The sequence below is a fragment of the Odocoileus virginianus genome, chromosome 4, assembly GCF_023699985.2.
Source record: "Odocoileus virginianus isolate 20LAN1187 ecotype Illinois chromosome 4, Ovbor_1.2, whole genome shotgun sequence".
In the NCBI taxonomy this organism is placed as follows: domain Eukaryota; kingdom Metazoa; phylum Chordata; class Mammalia; order Artiodactyla; family Cervidae; genus Odocoileus; species Odocoileus virginianus.
In genome coordinates, this window is record NC_069677.1 from 27174939 (window position 1) to 27197960 (window position 23022).

Here is a 23022-nt window from a genome sequence, read left to right on the forward strand (position 1 = left end):
GAAAGATTAATTGTGGGTGTGTACCTGCCGGAAGACGCGGCAGTTATCAAGTGGTGGCGGGCAGCGGGTCGAGGGGAGGGAGACGCCTCTCCTCCGAGGCCAAGACTTTAGTAGGCGCCGTAGGCATACTTATCGCAGGGCATCGGCAACTCGTTGCAGTCCCAAGCCAAGGGCGCCACGGAGATGGTAAGATACATCTCTTCTGTGTTATTTGAGGTTTTGGAGAACTTGGTCCTTATTTACCCTGCTCACCAAATCCTCGGACTCCCAACTCCTTGCCTCCACGCCGTAGGCGAGTGTTGGGTAAGGTTGTGACTTCGGCCCTGAGAGGTCTGCCTATTCCCGCCCCCACCCCACTGAACAATGTTCAGGCGAATGATAAAGGTTTTGCTCCAAGGGCTGGAAAGTTGATATTTTTGTTGCCGCGATTAAAAATGTATACGGTTACATGGTTTTTAAATAAGCAAACAGGGGAGCAATTTTCCTCGGCGCGATGCTTCAGCAAGTCCGGGCACAGAGGGAAATCAGCCAGTGGCAGGGCCATGGAATCTGGCCCCGCGCGGCGGCGGTGCTGGGGGAACCTTCCTGGTCCGCAGAGTCCTTTCCTCGCCCCTCCCTCTTTCCACCAAACGCTCGGATCCCAGATTAAGCAGTGCGGGGGAGTCGGGGGGTTGAGGTTGGGGGCGGAGAAGAGTAGGAACCGCGTGGGGGTGGTGGCAAGAAGGGATGGACGAGAAGAATTTCTCTAGTAGTGAACCCTCCTTGAATAATTCCATTTAAAACTTGAGGCACCGAGGCCTGAGTTTAAACAAATGTAAAAATGAAATCTTCAGAAGGTCTGGCCCTTCAGCGGCGGGGCAGCCAAAGAGTGGTCGCATCTTTGTCGAGAGTTTTGGAACAGTTGCTGTCTTTCCTAACCCCCTTCTCTATCTCCCAGTAAAACCAATTCAAAAGGAGACAGACTCCACTCCACCAGATTAATGTCCGTTCATTTGCAGGATTAACCCTCTTACGAAGCATAATAAAATACTAGAGGTTCTTTTAAATTTAAATAAACACCCCAAATTCGTGCCGTCTCTCCTTTCCTGTTTGGTCTCTCTCTCCAGACATCAGAAAACAGCGTCTTGGATCCTAGTGAATCTTAGAAGAACTTTTAACTCAGAGTTTTCAGATCATCTGGGGGTGGGGGTTGGGGGGGGGTGCGATGGCTGTTGTGAGCATGGATATTGGGAGAGAGTGGAGAGACCAGCTTAACTTGAAAAATCTATGGCTATACGTTTTGATTTGGAACTCTCGATTAAAAATCTATTTGTTCCTCCCAGGGCTCAGCAGATTTCAATGTTGGTCATGGAGCCACAAAAATGTTCATTAAAGGAACCTAACCAAGGCTACTGTATGGCCACTTTGTGAACTCAGAACTATGGATGGGGGGAAAAGTATGAAAGTGTGAGTTGATGTCACGCTGGCTGTCAGTGTGTGGTCTATTGTGGAGAATGGTGCTTTTTGACTGAACAGAGGGAGCCCCCCCCCCCTTCCCCAGCTCTACTGCACCTGCACTGGATGAGGGAGTCTCTGCCATTCAGCCCATCGCAGATTGTTCAAACAGAAGACATCTCTGACAGCACTCAATTCATTACATTTCTTCCTGCTTTTCAAACCAACACACACACACAAAATGAGTATTGCCAGCCAGTGACAGCCAAAAAAATCTTAAAATACTTTATATGCAGCTAATTTGGAAGCTCACACAACTAACCATGAAATATTTTGTATCCTTAATGTGTAAGGCTTCTTGAGAAAAGATTACCTGGTTTTTCCTATTGAAAACATGCCTCCATATTTTACACTGGCATAGTAAGTTTGCAAAGAGACACTGCAGCATGGCTCACGGAGAAGTTTTAATGGGAACGAAAGTAGAAATTTGCAAAAGAGAAAAGCCCCTGATTTATCTTACAGAAGGGTGGCTGGAAATCCATTCATAATTTATGCTGGTGAACCAACTTGCTAATAGAGGTGAGGTACCCAAGAGCCAGGGGTGGGCAGTGAGCAAAGTGAGAGAGGGTAGTAAGGGAGGCATCGAGGCTGAAGTGTGAGTTAAACATTTAAATCAATTTTCTAACAATGAAGTCTTCCTCCCATATGCTCAGGTTTATTTTGCCATCTTAGACTCCAAGATGTTTTTGCACCATTTTACAAAGCTGATGAGAGAGTGTTTAGAAAGCTGATGAGAGAGTGTTAGTCTAGTTTAACAGAAGTTGGAATAAACAAACTCTCACAAGGCAAACTTGAGTTTATGAGATTTTCCTTGGAGGTGGGAGTAAGGGGGAAACAAAGAAAGAGAAAAGGACTTTGAGCAGAAGGAAGCACAACTTTGCCAGTTAGTATTTCAGACTGATTAAACTGTAATATTATGCAATAACCCCGAATTGAGTTACATGTGATCGTCAAATCAACCTGAATGTAAGTTGATACTAAACTGACTGTATGTGAAATATTGGCTAATTCTCAGCAAATCATTAGTCTAACCAATATAAGGCCCTGCGATCCTTCCTGTTGCAAGGGCATTCAATGAATTACATTGGGTCATAAATAAAACTTGAGAGATGCAGAGGTGCTTTCACCTAACACATAATTTTATCCATTTCATATGGAGTGCACAGACCAAATGTCATTCTTATCTACAGTTTAAATCACTGTTCCAAGGAGTTCTCTCAGTAATACTTTTTTGATTCTAAAAAAAGATTATTACAAGCTACACAAATTATTAGGGATGGAGAAGGAAAGGGAAAATGGAAATGGCATAGTAATGGCAAGCCAGAAGCAACTGTCCTAATCACCTTTCCATATCAGAACCAGAAAACTTTTGGGAGTCCGGTTCGCCAACCACCAGTGAAACTTATGCTGTGCCAAATAAAATAAGGATGTGGTGTACTTTGTAAAGGCATTTAGTGTAATTTTTTGATCACCTCAAAACACATGTAAATCAAAATAACTCATTCAGACCTCACAACAAACTCTAGTTAGCAAATAAAAAATCTATAAATATTGTTCTTTACATATATGTAAATGGATAAATATATATTTAAATATATAGAGTGCCAAGGTGATGGAGATGGTTGTCCTGTGCCTGACTGTATGTGTAGTGAAGACTCTGCTATTGCTGTCTTTGCTTGTGCTGACGGGGAGAGCCTCTGAGACTTCAAAAGCTGGAGCTGGGTGCTGGGGAAGGGGGCCAGCTCCCCTGGCCTCGCCCTGCGTTCGGATGGTCCTTTCTGGGACGCTCAAACGAATCGTCTCATCCGGAGGCCCTGCAGACCCTGACGTCACGAGGTGGGGGTGGGGGCGTAGTCCTGCTACTGGTCTGGCCGCCAGCGATAAGAACCCTCGGGAAGAATTTGCTGCTCCTTTTAATACAGTAATTATTTTTTCTGCCTTTTATGGGTGGGGGCGGCTCCTGCCAGGAATGTCTGTATCCCTCCCTTCAGAAAGATGCCCAGGGGTGGCAAGTTTGCAGGATAACTTCCTAGGCGAACCCTAAAGCCAGGAAGGGCACTGGAAAAGGAAGAAGGGTGGTCCGAACAAGGCTAATTTCATCGCCCAAGATCAGCAAGCAGAGGAAGAACCCAAATGTCTGTATTGATCTCTGGAATCTAAATGAGACTATTTTGCCTTCCCTATCACCATTGGCCAGTAAGAAAAGTAATAGCTATCAGTTCTGTTTAGCGTCAGTGACTTTGTACTCATCTTTTGCGGGGTAACTATATATTATCCCTATTTTATAAACGGGAAAGAGAGATCTGCATCCTCCCATTCCCACCTACTCTGATCCTAGGGGGCAGGGGGGGCAATATTCCCGGGATCCACATAGCTCTTGTAGCATCCCACAGCCATGTCTATCCGCAGCCTCTGGCATTAGGAAGGACTAAGATCAAGACAACTCATGCTGAGCCTCAGCGCCAAAGAGGAACAAACAACTCCTTAAAAATAAGGGTCTGGGTTAAGAGGCAAGAGGAAGGCAGAACTTGAGTCAGTGAGCCTCTGATTTGGGAAGTCTAGAGTCTAGAGCCGTCTTTGGCGTCACGATGTCAACGTGGAGAGGGCTGGGGTACAGGAGCTAGAGCTCTGTGGAGGGGCGAGAGCTCTCAACACCTCGGGAGACTGCAAACTTGCCCGACGCGGGCACGGTCCAGGGCCTAGAGAGGTTATCGGGCAGTTTGGGCAGGGTCCGCGCGGAGAGAACTTGAGCCCCAAGTAGCACCTTCTCAGGGAGCCGGATGGGGGCCGTGGCCACGGCGGCGGTGACGTCAGGGCCCCGGCCCGGCGCTTGGCGGCCTCAGCTTCCAACTGCCCGCGCATCCGCTCCCAGCGCTGGGCGCGGCGCGCTCCCTGGGGCAGACGGGTGGGAGGCCTGCGCGCTCATAGCCCCGAGTCGCGCCCCGCACAGAAGCACGGGGTGGGAGGCAGAAGATAGATCAAAGCGCTGAAATCTTTACTAACGCTGCACATTTCATCTGTACATAAAGGCAGACGGGGGTAATGAAACGAGTGACTCCTTGGAGCTTTTACATCACCTGGCACTTCTTTGCAAAGTAGAGCAAGCCTCTCAAGTCCAAAATCCCAAAAGTAACAAATATCTTTGCATCCTGAAAAAAGAGGATGTCCTATTTGCTTTTGAACAGAAACTGAGTGCACCGCTCAAGGAATATGAAATACTACCGTTACACCAAAATATAAAATAAAAATCCCTCGGACCCGCATACAGAAAGAGAGCTCTCTGCCATGGGAAATCTTGGCCTTGTCTTAGGAACCCACTCTCCCAAAGAGAAGTCTCTTAGTTAAAATAAGAAAGTCAAATCTATAATATCCTAAAGGCCACATAAGCAAAACATAAAAAATTGAAAACAAAAATTGTAAAACTGGACAGCATCGTCAGAAGGGAGTGATGTTCCAACGTCTCTCTGGGTGATATCAGAGGTCATATTTACAGGAAAGTTTTTAAATAGAAAACAACTATGAAAGACACTAAACCAATTCTCTGGTTTGGGCAATTTCCTTATCTTTGGAAAGCTCTCTCCACATTTGCTTACTCTAGAACTCTGGAAGCCTTTCCCTTTGGACTTTAACCCATATTTTCAGAGTAAAAGTCAAGAGATTCTCCCTCTTCTCCTGTCTTTAAGGGATTCACCTCATCGAGGAGGTCCCTAAGGAAATCCATCCAGCCATCTTCCAAATTCGGTCCAAAAAAAATAAAAGCAACGAAAACAAATCAATCAACCCTACCCCCAATCTCACTTGTAGTTGTCCTGAAAACAGCCTTTGCTCTGAGAGCAAGGAAAGGCAGTATAAAAAACAGTGAGATGCAAATTATTTTAAGGCAATATTTGGGGGGGGGGCGTGGAAAGGAAGTTCAGGAAAATGTTAACTCAGACCTCTGCTAAAGCTCATGGCAAAGGAAATTCCTTCCACAAAGCAAAATATAAGAAAGAGCCTGTTTTGGGAAATTCTCCAAAAGCAAGAAATAAAAGCAGAGGGGAAGGATATTTAAAAATCTTTTAATTACAACAAATAAATTAATTAACAATGCCAGATATCAGGCAATCAAACCACAATCAAACTTCAATCTCAGGGCAGTTAGCTATAAACTGTTAGCAGTTGAAAAGTAAACCTTGTGCACACAAAGGCACTGTTTAATTTTCTTCTTGTAAGGGTTCTAAATGAAGACCCCATCACTATGCAGTTAAACAGTACTTCTTGTCCCCCTGAGGTGCTGATCAGTTCTTTATAATGTGAGAAAAGTGGCAGCTCAAAACCCGTCAATGGAGCACCCACAACAAAAGTTCTGAAAAGCTGAATGAATTCGGTTTGTAATTACTGCATCCCGTTCCCCCACCCCTTGCAGCTTATCTCTTATTCATTCACCTTATATTATTGTCAAAGAATCTTACTCTCAAAATCATCCTCTTCCCATTTTACCTGGGATCTCAGAGGAACTTATGACAGGGCAGAAATGGAACATTCACCCCCCACACACACACACCTGGAAATGTTCAGACCCAATAGGTAGAGAGGGGAGGAGGGATTATCTTGTACCCCAATTTACTGTGAGACAACTAGAACTCAGTACTCAATCTACAGAGTTTTCCATTTTAAAACCCGAATTTTACTGGCAAGTGGGAATCTGTACCCTTTCTAAATTCAGAGCCTGCTCAAGTTTCTGCAATTCTGTGACATCTCCACTTAGAAAAGGCAAAGGTTATAAATAAATCTCCTCCCCTCTCTCTCCAAATTGCAAGGCCCTAAAAGACTATGCCAGACATGATGCAGAAATTAAGACAACTTATTATGTTCTTGCTTTTTCACTTTGAAACCTAAAATCAGTAAATAAAATAGAAAAAGAGACTATACCCCTTTCCCCTCAATACACATACACATACTCCCAGTCCAGGAAAAGGTTTTATGAAAAAGTCAGCTTTAGAATGCCAGGGCTCTGTGTGTATTTCAATTCAAGGCACTGCTGATGGAGAAGATTCTCCTGAGATTTCCTACTGTAAGAATGTGTCGGTTCTAGAAATAAGTACAGCTATTACAACCAAATCTACTAGCAGACTAAATAATTAATTGAAGCGTTGCTCTTTGACCCTTGAAAAGTCCAGTAGGGACACGTTTATAGTAATAATACTTCCGAATGAGCCCTTGTCAAATATTCATTTAGTGGTTAATGTGAGCCATTTTCCCCTGGGACCATCTGTAATACCGGCTTCCCAGCATTGGCAAGAAACCTTGCTAATCTACTACAGCTCAGCAAAATATTTTAACATTCTTTATTTAAAGTATGGGAGGGGATGCAGGGAGAGAAAAAAATTGCATAGGGAACAAACTATAATCTCCTCCTTCTGCCATTTCTATTCTGTGTATAAGGTTAGCAAAACATTAAATTCACCCCTCTCACTGCAAAGTGAATGTTTTTAGTGAGCAGGATAATATCCCAAGGAAGGAACTGAACACTCAACAACTTTAGCACTGGGAGATAATCATCTCTAGGCAAGCTTATGGATTTACCCCATTCTTGGAAATCATGTTATAATTAAAATATCATATGTTCAACATCGATCTAGCCATGAAACTACACATTTTGGGGAACCGTTTAACCCAATCCAATGAGTGATGAAATATGCATCATTTTCTTCAAATGCAGTTTATCAAAAGAATATATATTTGCAAACAAAATGTTTTTCCATTCATTGGTTAGGACATATGGAGGATTAGAAGGGAGAACGCGAGTACTCTCCTTTCATGCAGACAGTAACAGTCATTCAAAACTAGTTCAACTTTCCACAATATCACTCTCTTCCCTCTTGCAAAATATTTGAATCTGAGCATTTTGCCAGTAAGTTGTTTTCTTTTTTAGTCTGATCCTGTGGGGCTTTTTAAACAGGGAGGTTAGTGCATTGCAATTACTCCAAACCCCAATACATATTTCTAATATATCTGGTTTTTTTTTTTTTTTCAAATATATACACTCTATATAGTTGATTGGCTCAAATTCCGCGAATATTCTCCCCACCCCCCAGCAAGATCATTTGGATCTTTATTCAAAGTTTCTTTTATTCGTATGTGTGAGCAAGAACTGGCGAATGTGCTCATTACCACGTGAATAATCTGTATATGCATTACAATGGCTGGCCAGGCCAGGGGAAATTCTTTTAGAGTCTCTGCATTAATTAGGGGGGGAAATGCCTCACTTAGAATTGGGAACTGGCATAATAATTGTCTTTCCCAGTACAATATTACCCTAAAAATGAGGATTAAAAAAGGAATAAAATAAAAAACCAACACATAAAGCAATCCATATGAAATAATAAGAGAAAATATGAGGATATCCCCAGCTGAGCCCAGAACTAACATTAACAACACCACGAGAGAGAAATACTTTCTTGGAAAACGAGAAGATGCAAACCAATGGGATGAACTAATTCAGTGGCTGCAGCCGATACTTTACTCAAGGGTGAAAGGCGCAGCTGGATTCCAACTTCTCCAAAGTTGTGGCAAGTTCACACAACAAGCCCTTGAAATTGTAGGAAGGAAACCCACGCTCCTAATGCAGGACTCTAGGTTCCTGGTCCCCTTCGGTAGGGAAAGATGAGCGACGTGAGTAGTGAATAAAAAAAGTCCCCGAGTCGGTCTTAGATTCTCTGACTGCGCCAAAGCGCGCGGGTCCGCTGCGAAGCAGAAACATTGCTAATTCAAAGACCGTGGCGATTCCCCAACTTTTCCGCTCCCACTGAGGATAACTACAGTCTTTCTTTACCTTTCCTAGGGCAAAAGAAAACAACAAATCCAATCTTGTTTCTCCACCCTTTCCCCTCCCCCTACTTCTCTACTGCTCTAGTAAAACATGGTTAACAGATCAAAAGCACAAACATCTCTAAATGTGATTAGACCGGACAAAGTAAAATATCTACCTCAGAGTTGTTTTCTTCTTTAATATGGCTGTTGCCTGGCTTCTCTTTTGCTTGTTATCAGCTGCAGAGATTATCCGATTTGGGGCTACAGGCTTGGACCCGCGCTGTCAATTTAAGAAATGGAATTCGTGGAGGGAGAGAGAGGAAAAAAGAAAATAAATAATAATAATAAATAGCTGTGATAAGTCGGGGAGTTTTTGCAAGACGCTCTTTGCTTTCCCTCGTCCCTAAACAGGAAAATGTAGAGAAGAAAGTTTATGAAGTGATGGAACAAAGAAGCAAACCACTTGTTTCTTCTCAGACAATAGCAGGGCCAGAGTAATCCAAACACCCACCCAGCAGATGAGCACTTTGCTTGTCTAGTTTGCAATTATTCCTATACAAGAAGCATCATTTCCCCCTATAACCACGTTTCCAAAGGGCCATTGTGCTGTGAAGAAAACGAAAACAAAACCAGCCAACCTGGTTCTGATTTGGCTCAATACCCCATCTGCTAAGCTACATGAAAATTTTCAGAATTGACTCCTTTCTGGCAACAAGTGGCATAAATCAGTTTAAGTCCCCATCATGCTTATTCATGCTGCTTAGAAAAGGAGGGGGTGGATTTACAATATATGTCCCTAGTTTCTGTTTTGGAAATGACATAAGCATTTCCATTTTTTCGAGAGTACTTATTCAATTAATCATCCAGCCATTTATTTGTTGCTGTTAACATTTGCTCATGCTACTGGACTAGAATACCAAGGTCTCAGGTACTCTGCTTTCTTGGCTGAGCACAGTATATTCCCCGAGGAGCTGGGTTATAATCACAATGTTATCCAAATAAATGAAAGACTCAAGCATAATTTCAGTGTCCATATTTCAAAAATTTATTTATCTCAAACTGTGCATAATGGAGTAAAAACTTAAGTTGAAAATGTACCTGTTATAAGGATGGTATTAGTTCAAATATATACATGGATTCTCGGCAGACTGATTCAATAATACAGAGCCGAATCTTTAAAATACAACTACGGAAACTAAAAGTGGGAAAACCTTAAAATATCACAATAAATTTACAGAAATATTACAAACCATAAGAAAATATTTCAAACACAGTAATTTCATGTTGGTTTTTTATCTGAACAAAATGGAAAGTTGGGAAACAAAAAAAGCTATTATAAATTACCAACGATGTCAACCTGCATGGCCATTTTTGCTTTTAACAGTTAAGTTAAAAAAATTTAGTACAATCTAAAACTTTTGCCCCTTTAGAGACCACGGAGATGGTTTTGCCAGTACTTATTCTAATTTTTGCCTTTTGTACAATTTTTAAACAATTAAAATGCCCAATCTGATTAATTTTCTTCTTTGCACTTTTGCAACTGTCCTAAATTTCAGCTGCAGAATCAAAATTCAGCAAGAAGCCTCTCCTTGAAAAATATTGGCAAATTCTCAGCTTATAAACAATGGACATTTTGATTGCCATGTTTATCTCGATAAATACTGTACAAAAGTTGCTTGCAAATATTAAAACATTTTTTTTTCGTCGCTTGGAGACTAGCTCTAAATATTATTGGTAAAGACTTTTGCAAACTTTCTGCAAAGCTCCTACCGTATCACTAGAACTTTTAAAAAGTTTTGCGTAGTTTTCTTTCCTCCAGATCTATACAAGGTCCATTCCCTCACCCTCCCCACCTCGCCCACCCCAGGTTTTCTCTGTACAAAAATAGTCCCCCCAAAAGAAGTCCAGGATCTCTCATAAAAGTTTTCTTGCCGGCATCGCGGTTTTTGCGTGAGTGTGGATGGGATTGGCGCTTTCTTTGCAGCTGTCATTTGCTGTGGATGATTTTATTTTATTTTATTTTTTAGCGTACCGGGTTTTTCTCCATGCTGTTTCTTGCTCTCCTCCATTTCCCTCTTTTTCTTTGAAAATGTCTCCCCCGCCCCCTCCAGTTCACCGTCCGGCCCTCACATGTGCGAGAGGGGCAGTGTGCCGTTAATGGCCGTGCCGGGCACCGGGCCGCTCTGGTAGTGCTGGGACATGTGAAGTCTGCTTGGGGCGGCGGGCTCCGGCACCTCGGCGCCGGGGAGGTACATGCTGATCATGTCCCGGAGGTCCCCGGCTTGGCAGGGCGCCCTGGAGTGGGAAGAAGAGGTAACCACGGGGGGGCTGGAGCTGGCCTCGGACTTCACCACCGAGCCCATGGAGCCAAGCGCCATGCCAGGGGTGCCCTGCTGAGAATAGGACATGCTGTAGGTGGGCGAGCCGTTCATGTAGGTCTGCGAGCTGGTCATGGAGTTGTACTGCAGGGCGCTCACGTCGTAGCGGTGCATGGGCTGCATCTGAGCGGCGCCGTGCGCATTGAGGCCCGGGTGCTGCGGGTAGCCCAGCTGGTCCTGCATCATGCTGTAGCTGCCGTTGCTCCAGCCGTTCATGTGCGCGTAGCTGTCCATGCGCTGGTTCACGCCCGCGCCGAGGCCGGCGCCCACCCCGACCCCGCTCGCCATGCTGTTGCCGCCTGGGGCGAGAAGCCCTCCCGGCAGTGTGTACTTATCCTTCTTCATGAGCGTCTTGGTTTTCCGCCGGGGCCGGTATTTATAATCCGGGTGCTCCTTCATGTGCAGCGCTCGCAGCCGCTTGGCCTCGTCGATGAACGGCCGCTTCTCCGTCTCCGACAAAAGTTTCCACTCGGCGCCCAAGCGCTTGCTGATCTCCGAGTTGTGCATCTTAGGGTTCTCTTGGGCCATCTTGCGCCGCTGCCCGCGGGACCACACCATAAAGGCGTTCATGGGCCGCTTGACGCGGTCCGGGCTGTTCTTCTGGTTGCCGCCTGCCGCCGCCGCGGTGGAGTTGCCGCCGCCGCCGCCGCCGCCCCCCGAAGTTTGCTGCGGGCCCGGCGGCTTCAGCTCCGTCTCCATCATGTTGTACATGCGGGCGCTGTGCGCGGGCCCGGCCCGCCGGCGGCCGCCGACCCTCGGCCCGGCCGGGACTTTGGGGGGCCCGCGGGCGGGGGGGAGAGGAGGAGGGGAGGCGGGCGGGGGTGTCGGGAGCGCAGGGCTCCGCGAGGAAAATCAGGCGAAGAATAATTTGGGGGAAGAAAAGAAAGAGAGAGGCAAACTGGAATCAGGATCAAAAAAGCGCTTCCCTCCTCTTCTGGCCGATCCAGCCGCCGCCGATGATTGTTATTATTATTTTTTGGAAAGGCTTAAGCCTGGGGCTCAAACTTCTCTCCCTTTCTTTCTCTCTCTTCTTCTTTCTCTCAGTCCTAGTCTTAAAGAGGCAGCAAACTACTTTCCCCCTTTTGCAAACACTCTCTTCTCTGCCTTGACAACTCCTGATACTTTTTTGAACAAGTTAATAGACAACCATCCATGTGACGGGGGCTGTCAGGGAATAAATGGGTTTCCAGCGACCAATCAGCGCGCGGCGGCTCCTCCACTCGAGCCCAGCCTCGCCGGCGGGTTTTGCATGAAAGGGGGCGGGGCCTGCCGCGCCGCCGGCCGCGCTGGGGAGGCAGGGGGGAGGGAGGGGGAGGCGGCTCCCACAGCCTGCCTGCCAGCCACTGAGAAACCTTTGTATCCCCTCTCGCAGCAACAGGTCACACCACACGCCTTTTCGGAGGAAGTGGGTAAACAGCCCTAAGACTACGATATTTTCTTCTTTAAACTTAATCTTGAATTTACTCGTTTGCTGCGGGCTGCGGGAATGAGGAGGGGGGCGCCAGAAGCTGATGTGGGTGGGGGCAGGGCAGAGAAGGGGGCTCAGTGAGACTGTCCCACTAGGATTTCGGAAAACCAGCCGTGCTGGAGTTGGTGTGTCATTGTTCTCCCGCTCCTCCGCACACTTCCCCCAACTCCAGCCGCTCCAGCGCTTCTCCCTAAGCTGGCTTCTCCGCTCGCCCGGCTCGCTCCACGCGTACGGACACTCGTTCGCCCCCTTCTCACACTGTCCCGACAAGTTCTGTCCTCAAAACCTTCTTGCTTCCACGTAATGTGCTTTTTTTTTTTTTTTTTTAAATAAAGCCTGCCCCGACTGTGCGGCTGCCTCCAGAGCTGAGGTCAGACCGGGCCTGGGTGAGCAGCCGAATCCACCCTCTTCCCGGCCCAGCTCAGCCCGCGGGGCAGGAAACCACAGCTTGGCCCTCACCCCAGCCACAGCTCCCACCCATCTTCCTCCACTCTGTCCGTGCAAAAGGGGACACTCGTCCCCTCTCCCCATTCTCCTGCGCTCCCCGCCCCCACCCCACCCCCGCCCCAAGGGGGGATCTCAGTGGAGCGGGGTTCCAAAGGGGGGCTGGGAGAAAAAGATCAACAGAAGGGCCCGGAGAAGTGCGGGCTATGGGGGAGGGTAGTCACAACTTCCTGGCATCCCCGGGCACTGCTTGGAGGTGGCTTTTGAGCCGCACTCACAAACTCCCTCCCACGCAGAGTTCCCAGGACTCCAGCAGAACCAGCCCTGGCATTTCCCCCACTGACTTCTACCGCGGTGGCCGCATCGCCCCGGCAGCCTGGGTCTAGGCTGCCCTCGAAGGGGGTTCCCGGCCTGGGAGGCGGGGGCGGTGTTCTCCAGGCACAGGTGCAGGCCAGGCCAGGCAAGAGGAAGGCGACCTGGGCTGGAGAAGGGAGCGAACCGTCCAGGCCCGGGCTGGAGGAGGATGGGATGGGGGCGGGAGTAGGGGCTCAGGAATCCTGCCCTCCCAGGACCCAAGAGGGTAATTTTAGCCGCTCTCCCATTGTCCCGACGTAAAGATTTCAATAGGTAGGCGCTCAATGCGCAGAGCAATGGCAGCACGTCCGTTACAAATAGGTAGTTTTGTTTCTCTTGTTGTCGCTACACGGAGTCAAACAAAGCCCCGTCTAAGTTTCCTTCCACTCTCTTGTTGGGATCTTTGTGGCTAAAATGCACTTGACTACAAAGCGGGGGGGTGGGGGGTTGTGTGTGTGGGGGGGCGGGAGGAGGTGAAAAAAAAAAAAAACCTGATGCCGTTTCTTTTTTATAAAGGGCTTAAACCATCAGGGTTACTTATTTTCTTTCTTCTGTAACACTCTCTCCGCCTCCCTCCTCCCCTGATCTACCCTTACTCACCCAAAGAAAATGTACTGAATAGTATCTGTCGGCCACGTTCCATTTATTATCTTTACAAAACTGTGCATTGTTTTGTTCCTTACTAACCTTCTTCCCATAACCTACCCCCACCCCCGCCCCCTGCTCCAGCTTCTCCGATCCCTGCCTTCCGAGGCTTTTCTGTTCTAGTCAAACTCAAGATAAGTCTGCTCACTGGAAACCCAGAAAAGTTGTGGAAAACTTTCAGACTTTTCTTGGTAAATTATTATTTCCAATCAGCCTCTCCTACCCCTGCATTTTCTCTTATTAGTACTTAAGTTACGATTAGTTTTAGTTATCAGGAATCCGGGAAGGATGATGCTAGTTCGAAAACTTACACACTTACTCTTCAAAATAAAGCAGTGTCTTCTGTTTATTCGAGGTGTAATATTAAGCTAAGCAGGGACCTGGAGTTAGGAAAGAGAAAAGGTTGAGAGGATCTGGATAACAGAAGGCGGCCACCGGCTTTTCAGCGCGTCTGGTTTCAGGGATGTAGCTGGTGCGCCCCCTACTGGTGGATTCGCTTTCCCAAGACTATTGCTTTTACCTTTAAAATAAGGTGTTTAGAAATAATTAAAGAAAAAAAAATGAGGGGGATGGGAGTGAGAGCAAACTAATTACACGTAATCTAAACAAAAGAAAAGTTAACATGTTGTAGAAGCTATGGAACCAAATCACAAGAATCGGATTTAATTTGCTTAACTTAGAAATGTACATATAACCTCGAGATAAGTGGGAGGTTAAACCATGGGAAAAAATAGGTACAAATTATGAGATTCAACATATGAATGAATTGTGATTGTCCAGACGCCATGAAGGGCAGACCACGCATTCACTTTATGATTGTGTATGCATTGGTCTGCGCTTAATAGCATTATCGGAAAACCAAAAAAAAAAAAGGTTATGGATAATTAAGTTTGAAGAAAAAAAATACAAGGGGTTGATGTGGATAATGGTGTATATGTATTAAAATAAATACTAATAATGGATGGTTATAGAAGCAAATGTTATTAATCTCTCTCAAGGGTAGTAGTAAGAGGCACAGATTTTTCCTTGGTATGATATATAAAAGCTTTTATACATTCTCAGATGCATGTGTTTGTGCCTGAACTCTATAATAATGCATTTAAGAGGTTAAAGGGGCTGGCTAGGTCTTTTGTTAATTGCTTTTATCATATAAATAAGCTATGGAAATACATTACAATTGTGTTATCATTGGTTGCATTTATTTACAGCTTTATTTTAATTAAGCCTGCTGTACTTATCAAGGCAATAAACTAACTGTGGCTGGCGTTTATGCATAATAATGTGCTATGAAAATAAGATTAAAGAAGATGGTGATAGCAGAAACAATTTTCTCATTAAATTTTTTAGAACATATGCATTAAAAAAAATCAGATCACCGGCCACTCTATTTCAATCCAGCACCATCACTGGGCCCTAAATATAATAATAACTATAACAATCATAATAGATGACAGAAGCAGCCCGGCTTTAGGCTTCTAACAGACGGCTTCAGTACTAATAACAATACACCATTGACTACTGAGGAATCAAAATAAGACTTGGAAGAGGGTGCTTCATCCTCTGAGAATTTAAAATGTTGCCACTGGCACAGTTTATGAAAATTTGAAAGTGCTTAATCTAAAGATAGTGTAACATTTCCCTTCCTTGGGCAGCAAAAAGCTGCACAGTTTCAAAGTAAGCTTAGAAATTAAGAATTCTTAATGCCCAGGATATTTTGATTCGATTTTGTTTTATTATAGGCCCCAACTTCAAATCCTTAACTGATTAAGTGTAACTCAGTTTTATTTTAAAAACCTTTTGCATTCATATTTCCCTCCTGAACTCCCTCATCCCTCCTCAAGTGTTATATCTGAAGCCAACTAACAATTTTGTGGAGATGGGGGACTGTAGACTTATTTTTTCTCCTTAGTGGCAAATAGAGGTTTAACTTGCAGTAATTAGGTGAGAACTAGCCAGGCATCTTACTATTATGATGCTTGTTAAAAAACGCTTCTTTTCTGCATCTGCATTTGAGTGTGTTCCCCTCCTCTCTTAATCTTCTTATGGAAATGAAGGCAAACGGCAGGGAACCTGCAGAGTCTTGGAGAATGTCCTTGTTAACTGGAATTTCTCAGCATTGCTAATTAGCAGAGTTTGACGACCACCAGTATTGGGGGGAAAGCTCTGTTTAACCACTCACAAACCATTCCGAGGAAGAGCAGACTAATTTTATTTTGTAATTAAAATCTGAAAAGGGCCCTATTTGACAGTTAGGGCTATGAGAGTTTTATCTCCCCGTGAAATAATTACTGCCTTGATAACTCAATTTTCTGAAAAATGTCAACTGTGGGTTCCAAAAGTTTTAATTTCATTATGTAAGGGAAAAAAAGAGAGAAAAATAGAAGAAAATGTACAGAAAGGATTTCTAATTCTGGAACTGGTTAAATATATTAGGAGCTAGATTTGGCCAAATGAAGGTTTTTTTTTTCTTCTTCTTCCTCTTTTAAATCATGTTTCCTTCGAATCCTAACCTTCCAACCAGCTCCAGGGAAAGTGACCATAGCAGTGATCATACTGCAGTGAAAGAGATCATACCAGCAGTGTGGGAAGTAAGAAGCGAATACAACTAAAAAGAGAAGTACGGCAACCCAAGGAAAGTTCCTGACTTTAAAAGCCAAAAATAAAGGAAGATTTTCAGTGTTTGGGACAATGTTGGTGCAATCTGGTAAGGTGAGATTTCATTGACATTTAGCTCCCAACACAAGAAAAAAGAAAACAGAATTATAAAGAAACTGGTATGTCAATTTTTAAAATGCTTCCTTCCCCCTTCCAAACTGTAAAAACCTCAGTCACTCCAAACTGGATCACAAGACTTTCAAAATGATCAGCACTTGATTCTCCAAGATTTATGAAACAAACATAGGTAAATAAAGGTAAAGAAAGAAACGTATTAGAGGATTTTTTTTCCCTTAAAAAAAGCATCATGTATTTCCCCAGAACATCAATACAAAATAGTCTGGAAAAAGTTAGAATACTGAAAGGAAGACCAAAAATTAGAATAGAATTGTCCTGTTACCAAACTTCATTTGCTTTAGGTTGTGAAGGGTCCCTCACAGGAAGGAAATCCAAGGGGGATACTTCAATTTTTATAAAGCAATTTTCAAAATGATAGAAACTTTCACCTGTATTTCCCCCATTTTCTTCCTGTTGCCAAACTTGTCAGCTTTTGGAAGTGTGAAGGATTACTGACAGCAACAGAAACAGAAAATTCTAGCTGATACAAAGGACTAGCATATACCTCTATCCCTTTTTATTTACTAAGGCATAGATATGCATGTGGATGCATGATAGAGTGACAATTTTAAATTGCTTGATCATATTTTTTTCTTCTTGTCTGTCCCTTCAGCACCTTGCATTTAATTTTCAGAAGTGGTATTACACATAACAAATGAATAAGGGGATAACAAATGCTATTTCAGTCCAGACCCAATTTCACCAAATAATTTCACTCAAGAGCTGTAAGGACCCTTGAAACCTAAGGAATGCAGGGCTACTCTGCATTCAGTTCCTTTTTATACTCATTTCTTTCATCTAATTCCCACTGATGAAATAAATACATTTTAAAAAGAACTCAATAGTTATAAAACTAAATATATCTCCCCTTTCAAATTACAGCAACAGAGTTATATATAATCACTTGTGTATGTCTTTAGGGTTGTATATAATAATAACCATATTGCTTATAGTATTTTATATATACACACACACATATATATACACACACACATCCTTATATATTCCAGCTTAAATGTTTTATGGAAAATATTTAACACAATTTTACAATTCATTTCTATTCCTGAATTATCACATAATTTTAACATAGGATTCAGTCTCTGTACTGCAGCTATTGTCCAGGGGAAAATTCAGTGTGGCCACTAAATAATTTAATTATTTAAATAGAAATTCTTTTTTTAAAAAGACAAACTGAAAATTTAAAGGCTTCCATTCTGGGGGAGAATGGATACACATATGTGTGTGGCTGAATCCCTTTTCTATCCACCTGACACTATTACGACAAAGTAAATCGGCTATATTCTAATACAAAATAAAAAGTTTAATTAAAAATAAGTAAACAGCTGCCACCAGAGGTTTCATTTGCACTGAAAAAAAATGAACCTCTGATTTTGATATTAAAGTTAGGAGAAGCAAATGAAAAATAAAAATCAGCATATAGATCACCAAGAACTAACTGCAAATGGCCCAAAAAACACATGGGCCTTTTCCCACCTCTAAATCATTGCTTGTGAGTCTAAATACTCCCTGATCTCCTTGATTGACCATACTATCTCATGCAATTAATCATACCAAAGGAATAGGGTTTCCTTAGAATCCTAATTTTCCAGTGATTAAGATTGTTGCCCCCATTTTAGGAAAAAGACGATTGTCTCAAATTCTCCAAATGTGATTATTTCAGTTGACTATGACCACAACTTTTATGTGAAGAACAAATCTAAGTCCTCCTTAAAGTTTCTCTAGGCCATATTAAATGACACATAAATGGCACCAAAGTGTGGGCTGGGCTCCTCACAGCCTGCACTGGCAGCCCACCAAGCAGAGAGAACATCTATCCCTTAGCCTGGTCCCTTCCAAGCTATAGCAGTGGAGTTTAATTTCCTTCCTTCTGGAGAGCTCATGGTGCATACTGCTCCTGTGTTACCTGCAAAATCCCCTTTCCAGAAGTACAATCAGGCATAATACAAATTCCCCAAGAGTGACAACTCAACAACCTCACAAGGCAGAGGTGTCTGACACACCAAAACGCAAGTTGGGGGAAGAAAGATCTGCTTAATTAGGGTGTGAGGGACAGGAGTACTATCAAAGGAAAAGGAATTAAGACTTTCACAGGTTTCCATGAAAATACACTGAAAGCAAACCATTGGAAAAAACAAACAAACACACACTGTACAATCACCATCAGCTCTAAACAAAACTGTTACCTACTTTTTCTCCAAGATTTGCAGTAACGTCTAGCCCTGGAAAGTACTGTAAATGAAAGTATACACCCATACTGGATGGACTAGCATCCTCAAGGCCTCCCCTCTACATCTGGAGCACTCTCCCCAAAGCTCTTCTGCTCTCAAAAGAATTGTCTGAAGAGTCTGCCTTCCCAGGGGCCCACTTCTGCTCAAACCCTAGCGCCCCTGCTTCCAGACCTGGCTTAGGCTCAGATGAAGTTGGGCTTCCAAATCCATCCCAACGGAATTCTCAGATCGCTAGCCTGATAATCTTTAAAGGCTCCTTCGGAGCTAGGACTCTGACTTTTATCTCCCCTCCCACACTTCTTTCTTTTTGCAGGCTCTCCTTACTCCTTTTGCCTCCCGCTCCACCCCCCTCCTTAATTTGAAGATCATTGACACGATAGGCTGTAATGAGTCCTTCAGAAACTGTTATGATCTACGGTGACAATCTCTGCACCTAATTCACAGATTATTGACAAGCACTGTGGGCTCAGTGGTGTCAAGTTGTACTTATAGTTTCAACACCCTTCAGCAACCCACATAGCAGCTGGGCCCTGGATTAGGACCCAAAGTCTGGCAGCACTTGTCTGCCCACCGAGTGGTGGAGAGGTGAGTATCTGTCTATACCCCAGCTCCTGCCCAAGCCAGGCTGTACTTTCTCTCTGGTTCCCTGTCTGTCTCAGGGTTGGATCAAGTGAACTTTAAGATCTTCAAAGTTTAAAGACAAAGTAAAAGAGCAAACAATAATAAAGGAGGTTCATCCTTATAATATCAGTTTTAATACTCATTTTCTACACTCCCAAATAGCTACTAAACTCCAAGCCTCATATACTGGCTTTCAGAAGGAGGATTTATATTCACCAGGAAAGGTGTGAGGGATGGAGGGGAGAGGGGTCTGAGGACTTGGCACCCAGTGGGCCCAAAGCTTGGCCAGCCCATCCTCCTGGATCGCCCTCAGAAACGGACAAGATTGACTACTTACAAAGCAGGGGGCCCAGGCAACAGACGCGGGCTCTGGCCTGGACCCTGGGACAAGAGACCAAAAATGCCCGCCCCGCCCCTAAAGGGCACTTAGCTCCTGCAGAGAAAACGCAGCGGGTTGCCAGCATTGCGGCTTTGCCTGCTACTGAGGAGTCAGCCGCTCGCTGCCCCCTCCCCAGGCCCCAAAGATGCAAGGCTGCTTTCCTGCTTGCCAGCGTGGGGCGTGAGATTCCTGCAGGGGCTGAGGCTGCCCGAAACCACAGCAATGACACTGTGTTGGGAGAGCTGGGTGGTATTCCCAGGCCTAGGCCACCCACTTGTTCAGTTCTTTTTCCTAAACTTGGGGCTGTGCTTTCTCCCTGGGTCCTGGGAATTTGGGTGCTCACTGCTTGCCCTCTCACAGCCAGGTGCAGCTCCTTCGCTAGACTTCTCGGTTGGGACCCCCATGGGGCAGAAGCGGTAGTGGGGGGGCGCAGGGGGGGGGAGTGGGGGGTAGTTTGGGCGTGTGTGTGTGTGTGTGTGTGTGTGTGTGTGTGTGTGAAATCTCGGCCTCTGCTTTTGCAAATTCTACATCACTTCTGAATAGCAAGCATATATCTAGCCCCTTTAGCTGGTCACCTCCAAGATTCTGGTCACCTCCAAGATTCTGCTGGTTTTGGCCTCCCTACGCCTTAGGCAGCCTTGGACTGCAGCTGTCAGGGCACATTTTGTCACCTTAACAAGGTTGGCACCAAAGTTTGCCCAGACTTAGTATTTCTGTAATGGGGACCAGTCTTTCAGTGAAGCAAAGAGTCGGGGTGGGGAGGCAGGCAAAAGGCTGCTTGCCTGTCATTTCCATAGAATTCCAGGTAAAAACTGAATAAAAGCCTTGCATCTCTTTCTGCCACGGTTTCCGAACTCACTGAGAAACAAAAACAAAGATTTGATCCTGGAATCAGGGAGAGAAAACATCTCTCATCTCACCGAACAGCAATTTCCCTGAAAACACAATCTCAGATCTGCTGACTGTGGGAGGTGAGAAGAACAAAGGTAAGATCAACGTTAAAAACAACTTGTGTAGCCACAGTATTAAATATTTTAAAAAGTAATTCTATTATGAAAATTAAGCTAGTTTCCTTCAATAGGCAAACTTAAAGCAAACAAGCAAGCCTTGAACTTCTTACGGTTTTTATCTAAAAGTTAGAATTATAAGTACAGTGCTCAAGAACCATATCACTAAACACCTTGCTGAGATCATGTGTGTTCATTTAGCACACACATCGTTTCAGTTTGATCTTAAACACCTAAACAAACCCATGTTTCCCCACTGTTTTAAATTCAGAGGATGTGTCATTTTTATAGTTATCTTTCTGAAAGATTTCAAAGTGTACCTTTGCCCTCACTCCCAAACCAAAGAAAAAGTCAAAGCTCTTTCTTATGTAGACAGGTAGTTTTTGAAAGTGTAAAAAAATTCTCCTCTTCCCCTAGGATGATTTGGATTCCTAGTCAATGAAAATGCTGAATTTCAAAAGAAAATACTCTTTACCGTCGGCACAGCTTTCCTGGAATCCTACAGCTCGAGGTGGGGGTGTGGGGGTGGTGAGGAGGGGTGAAGAGAGAGAGAGAGGTATCAGGCACCTGTTTCTTAAAGAATACCTGAAATTTAAGCGCTAGCCGGAAAAGGAAAAGTTTGATCAAGATTGTTCTGGGGGAATGGAAACATTAAAAGAAGAGACTGGCCTTTTAATTACACTCTGAAAATAAATTTTTAAAGGAGGAAGTTATTTCGTTTAGTCAGACACTCTGTTACTACATGTGAAGAACCTCTTAGGGCAACAAGACGCTATTGACAACGTCAATAGAGCACGCAACAGCATCTTCGGTTTCTTTTTTCTTTTTTGAAATGTGTACAGAACGGGAGAAGTAACTTTTGGTTGGTTCTCCACTGCTACAGAGGAAAATCCTCTTTCGCTCTCTCTCTCTTTAAAATCATGCTTCTGTACCTGTTTCACTCTCGCTGAATCTTTAAAGAGAGTTCCAAATCCAAACGGGGATAGGATGTGGCTGCCGGGATGTAAGGAGGGAGAATAGATTGGTCTTTATTTTTTATTGAATTAAAATTGTGTTATCTCCTTTTAGTTTTTTTTTCTGAATTAAACTTATATTATCTTTCAAAGATACAAGAACTTGTTTCCTGGTCCCATCTCCTTTTTGGACGGTAATAAAGCGTGTTATCTTTAACCCCAGAGCAAGGTTCTAGCGATTTCCAGGACTGGCGCTGCGCAGCTCCGACTGTGTCCAACAGGGGGCGCTGGGCTCGAACCTGCGCGGCGGCGCGGCGCCGCTTCACATCTGAGCCGGGTTCTAGCCCCTGAAGGCGAGAGCCGCTCACAGGGTCGAGTACAGAGCTTTAGTCTTCGTGGATAAAAAGAGATTAAAGGCTAAATTCTTTTTTGGGGTGTGTGTGTGTGTGTGTGTGCGTGCGTGGGTGTGTGTATGTGTATGTGTGTGTGTGTGTGGCGGGGGGGTTATCAATTTTAACCAACTACGAAAATGTAGAGCTTTTTATCCTTTGATGTTCTATATAAAGAGACTCCTATCGGTGGGGGAATTACATGGTTTCTGAGCCAACACTGCAGCTACAGTGTGAGGGAAATTATTTAATTAAAAATATATTTTTCCATCTGTTCACATGATCTTTTTAGAAGTACTTAAAAAGCTGACACTGATCCCTTTGGCCTGTTCACCCTGCCCCAAGTTTCAAATACTTCAGCTATTTCGAAGACCCTTCTATTAATTTGAAGGGGGAAAAAAGAGACCCAAATATTTAAATCCCCCAAAACAGTTACTCCTCTGCATCCTTTTTTACCCATTTTCTTTCTTTAAATAGGGACTTTTATGTGATTGACACATTTCACGTTGCCTATTCTGCAAAGCCAGGTATAAATGACATGAAGCGACTCTAAAAAAAATTTTTGATGTTGGACTCCATAACGCCCAAGTGTAAGATGAAATCTAAATAAAATTGTAATCCACCCACCCCCACCCTAACTTAAAAAAAAAAAAAACAACCCTTCACCTGTATTTAAATAGCGTGTCTTTAATTACAGCAGTTGGGGATGCATGAGGCTGAAATGAAATTAGCAGTCATTACCAGTCCTTTAACTCTGTGGTGCTTTTGATCAGCACTAAATTAGCTTTCCAGTCCTAACAAAGACTCTACAGCAAGCAGTGGGCTGTAAATAAGACAGCGCGACCTGCCCTCAACACCTTTTCTCTTGTCAATCATAGTTCTATCATTCAGCCCAAGATTAACCTTTATCTACCAAATTTAAAAAAAAAAAAAAAAAAAGGAACGAAAGAAAGAAGAAAAAGAAAAAGGAGGCGGGAAGGAAAGTCCCTTACCACCGTATGTCGAAATAACAGAGGTTCCTAAGAGCCCCCTTAAAATTGTATTATAATGAACCTGTGTCAGAATCTGCAATTTCCA

The 23022-nt window shown here is 44.0% G+C and overlaps 1 protein-coding gene and 1 long non-coding RNA gene across 2 annotated transcripts in view; both read right to left on the reverse strand.

The window, feature by feature from the left end:
• The window catches only part of LOC110121527 (uncharacterized), a 41610-nt gene that overhangs the window by 17053 nt on the left and 1535 nt on the right, over window positions 1-23022 (reverse strand). The window contains exon 2 of the long non-coding RNA XR_002309000.2: window positions 8463-8566. This is a non-coding gene — a long non-coding RNA (uncharacterized lncRNA). The remainder of the gene's footprint in view (window positions 1-8462; window positions 8567-23022) is intronic.
• SOX2 (SRY-box transcription factor 2) lies at window positions 9308-12605 on the reverse strand. The gene has a single exon (XM_020868729.2). The coding sequence runs from the start codon at window positions 11373-11375 to the stop codon at window positions 10413-10415; it is 963 nt and encodes a 320-aa protein (XP_020724388.1). The 5' UTR covers window positions 11376-12605; the 3' UTR covers window positions 9308-10412.

Coding starts and splice junctions, on each gene's coding strand:
- SOX2 (XM_020868729.2), bottom strand. CDS start 11,375: ATGTACAACATGATGGAGACGGAGCTGAAGCCGCCGGGCCCGCAGCAA.